Source organism: Loa loa, assembly GCF_000183805.2.
Source record: "Loa loa unplaced genomic scaffold supercont3.199, whole genome shotgun sequence".
NCBI lineage: Eukaryota > Metazoa > Nematoda > Chromadorea > Rhabditida > Onchocercidae > Loa > Loa loa.
The window spans coordinates 35,485-37,920 of record NW_018108379.1 but is presented as its reverse complement, the minus strand read 5'-3'; the positions used below and the strand labels follow the sequence as shown (position 1 = coordinate 37,920).

General features: G+C 24.0%; 1 protein-coding gene across 1 annotated transcript; it reads right to left on the bottom strand.

Annotated features, from left to right (window-relative positions):
• Positions 1 to 880: 880 nt before the first annotated feature.
• LOAG_14624 (hypothetical protein) lies at positions 881 to 2,419 on the bottom strand (the record flags this gene model as incomplete). Its single annotated transcript, XM_003150119.1, has 3 exons — positions 881 to 1,015; positions 1,693 to 1,799; positions 2,251 to 2,419. 3 exons carry the CDS (start codon positions 2,417 to 2,419, stop codon positions 881 to 883), a joined length of 411 nt encoding a protein of 136 aa, XP_003150167.1.
• Positions 2,420 to 2,436: the final 17 nt, after the last annotated feature.

Here is a 2,436-nt window from a genome sequence, read left to right as displayed (position 1 = left end):
AATTAATAAAATAATATCGATTTCATTGACATCGTTTTTTCCTCACTCAAAATATGAAAAGTTACGAAATTTTTTCCGTTCAATTTTTCACATTTTACAATTATTCTAACTTTTGGCATACGATTAGATTAATGAATTTTTTAATTGTAAAAATAATTTCATCTTTAAATTAGCATTTCATTTTATTTCAAGCATCATTTTAATGATGTTAGCTTAACGGTAATATTTATAAAATTCGCATTACTTAAAAAAAGAAATTCAAAATAATTTTTCAATTTCAATTTTTTCAATTACCAACAATCCAGAGACATTAATTACCTAATAATCAAAAACGATTATAAAGTAATTTTTCCATTTCAATCCATTTAATTACTAATAATACAGAAACATTAATTACCTAGCAATCCAAAACGATTAAAAGTAATTTTTCAATTTCAATTTTTTCAATTACTAATTACCCAAAAATATTAATTATCTAACAATCCAAAACGATTAAAAGTAATCTTTCAGTTTTAATATCTTTTAATTTATATTTGCATGCTAAACGAAATTCCATTTATTTATAAATTACAATAATATAATATATTTTATTCAAATTAATACATGAATCAAATTTTTTCAAAAATTTTTCGAGTAATTTCATTGATTAATTATTTCTTTGGAACATTTTGAATTGTATTTATCATGATAAATGTATATCAACGATAGTTATATCATTCATTTATCATTTATAATGATCATTAAAATTAAATAATTTCGTGATTTATTAATTAGCACTTTTGTTTATCGTTAATTTTCTTTTTTCGTCTAACTTTTAATTACAATTTTTTTAATGTCAAAAAGAATTTTTTTTTTTTAAAAAAAAAGAAAGCTGTAATTATTAATGAAAAATGCTCACTTTAAAATCGAGAATGGTATTTAATTCATCTGCTCGTGGTATATCTTTTTCTTTCATAACTTTGATATGATAAGTTCGATTAAATCGTTCTGGACCACCTCGAGAATCTGCTAACCACTAAACAAACTCTTTCTATTATCATGATTTATTCATGAAATTTAATCACTTATATAGGCTATAATTGGTATTACAATGGTTTAAATAAAAATTTTACAGAAAATTAATGAGAATGTATCATACTTTGAAGTAATTTTCAGAAAAAAAAATTGGAAATTATATATTTAATTTTAATTTAAATGAAATTTTCATTTTCATTAAATGTTTTTGCAACATTTATTTTAGTAAAAAGTTTTGCAGTTGCCTAAACATATCCATTTCTATCAAAATTGGCAAACTTTCACTTGCAATGCAAAATTAACGTGCTAACTCACGTTAACGACTCATTCAAATCATATTAACTTGTTCACGTCGTGTTACATTCACATCACATTCATTTGTCTTGCGTCACGTCATATTCATTTACGTTATATCCATGTCACATTTAACTTGCTTATGTTCATGTCACATTCACATCATATTCACTTGTTATGCGTTCACGTTACTTCACGTCACATTTACATCATATTCACTTGTTTTACGTTCACGTTACGTCACATTCGCATCCATTCACTGCTTTGCGTTCACGTTACCTTACATTTACTTGTTCATGTTATATTCGTTTGCTTTACGCAAATTTGCATTCGTTCTACTAAAATGACAAAAAAAAAGAAAAATTTTGTCGAAAATATATTTACCTCTGGAATGGTAACGAATAACATCATTATTATAGTCATTGTAATGTTGACACTAAGGACCCATCGTAAGAATGTAAAATAAGATGAGACTACAGAACCATAGTGACCTGAAATATGCAAATAATTATCAAATTAAAATATAATGGATGAAATTTTTTAAATAATTTGATTGATAATATAAAATTATGCATATTTTCCGAAAAGATCAAACATTTCAAATTTAAACATTTAATGAAAATGTCCTGGAGGGAATTCAAATTCCAAAAGTTTATTCCATTAGATTTCATCAGTTATATAATATTTCAAAAGAAAAGCAAAAAAAAAAAGAGAAAATCTTTGATAAAAGATAATAAATGATCTGATCAGGTAATAAATAATCAATAAATCAATTAATCAATCAATCATTAAACAATTAATTTACATAATGTAATCAATTATTTGCTAAAATTCAACCATTGTTTCAAGTAAATGGCGCAATAAAACATGCAATATTATGCTGAAAATAAAAAAAAAAAAGAGTATCATAATTTGATAATTAATTAAATTAAATTAACTCACTTTCAATTGTTTTAATTTTTGCTTCCCATGGTATCAAATATATCTTCATATTACTACACCATCGACCAAATGCTGTTAATTGCCTATTTGCTTCAACTTTATACAAATGCCATCGTGATACTTTCGATTGTTGACGTTTCAAATATCGTCGAGCAACCCTAAAACTCATCCTTTTTTTAAAAAAAA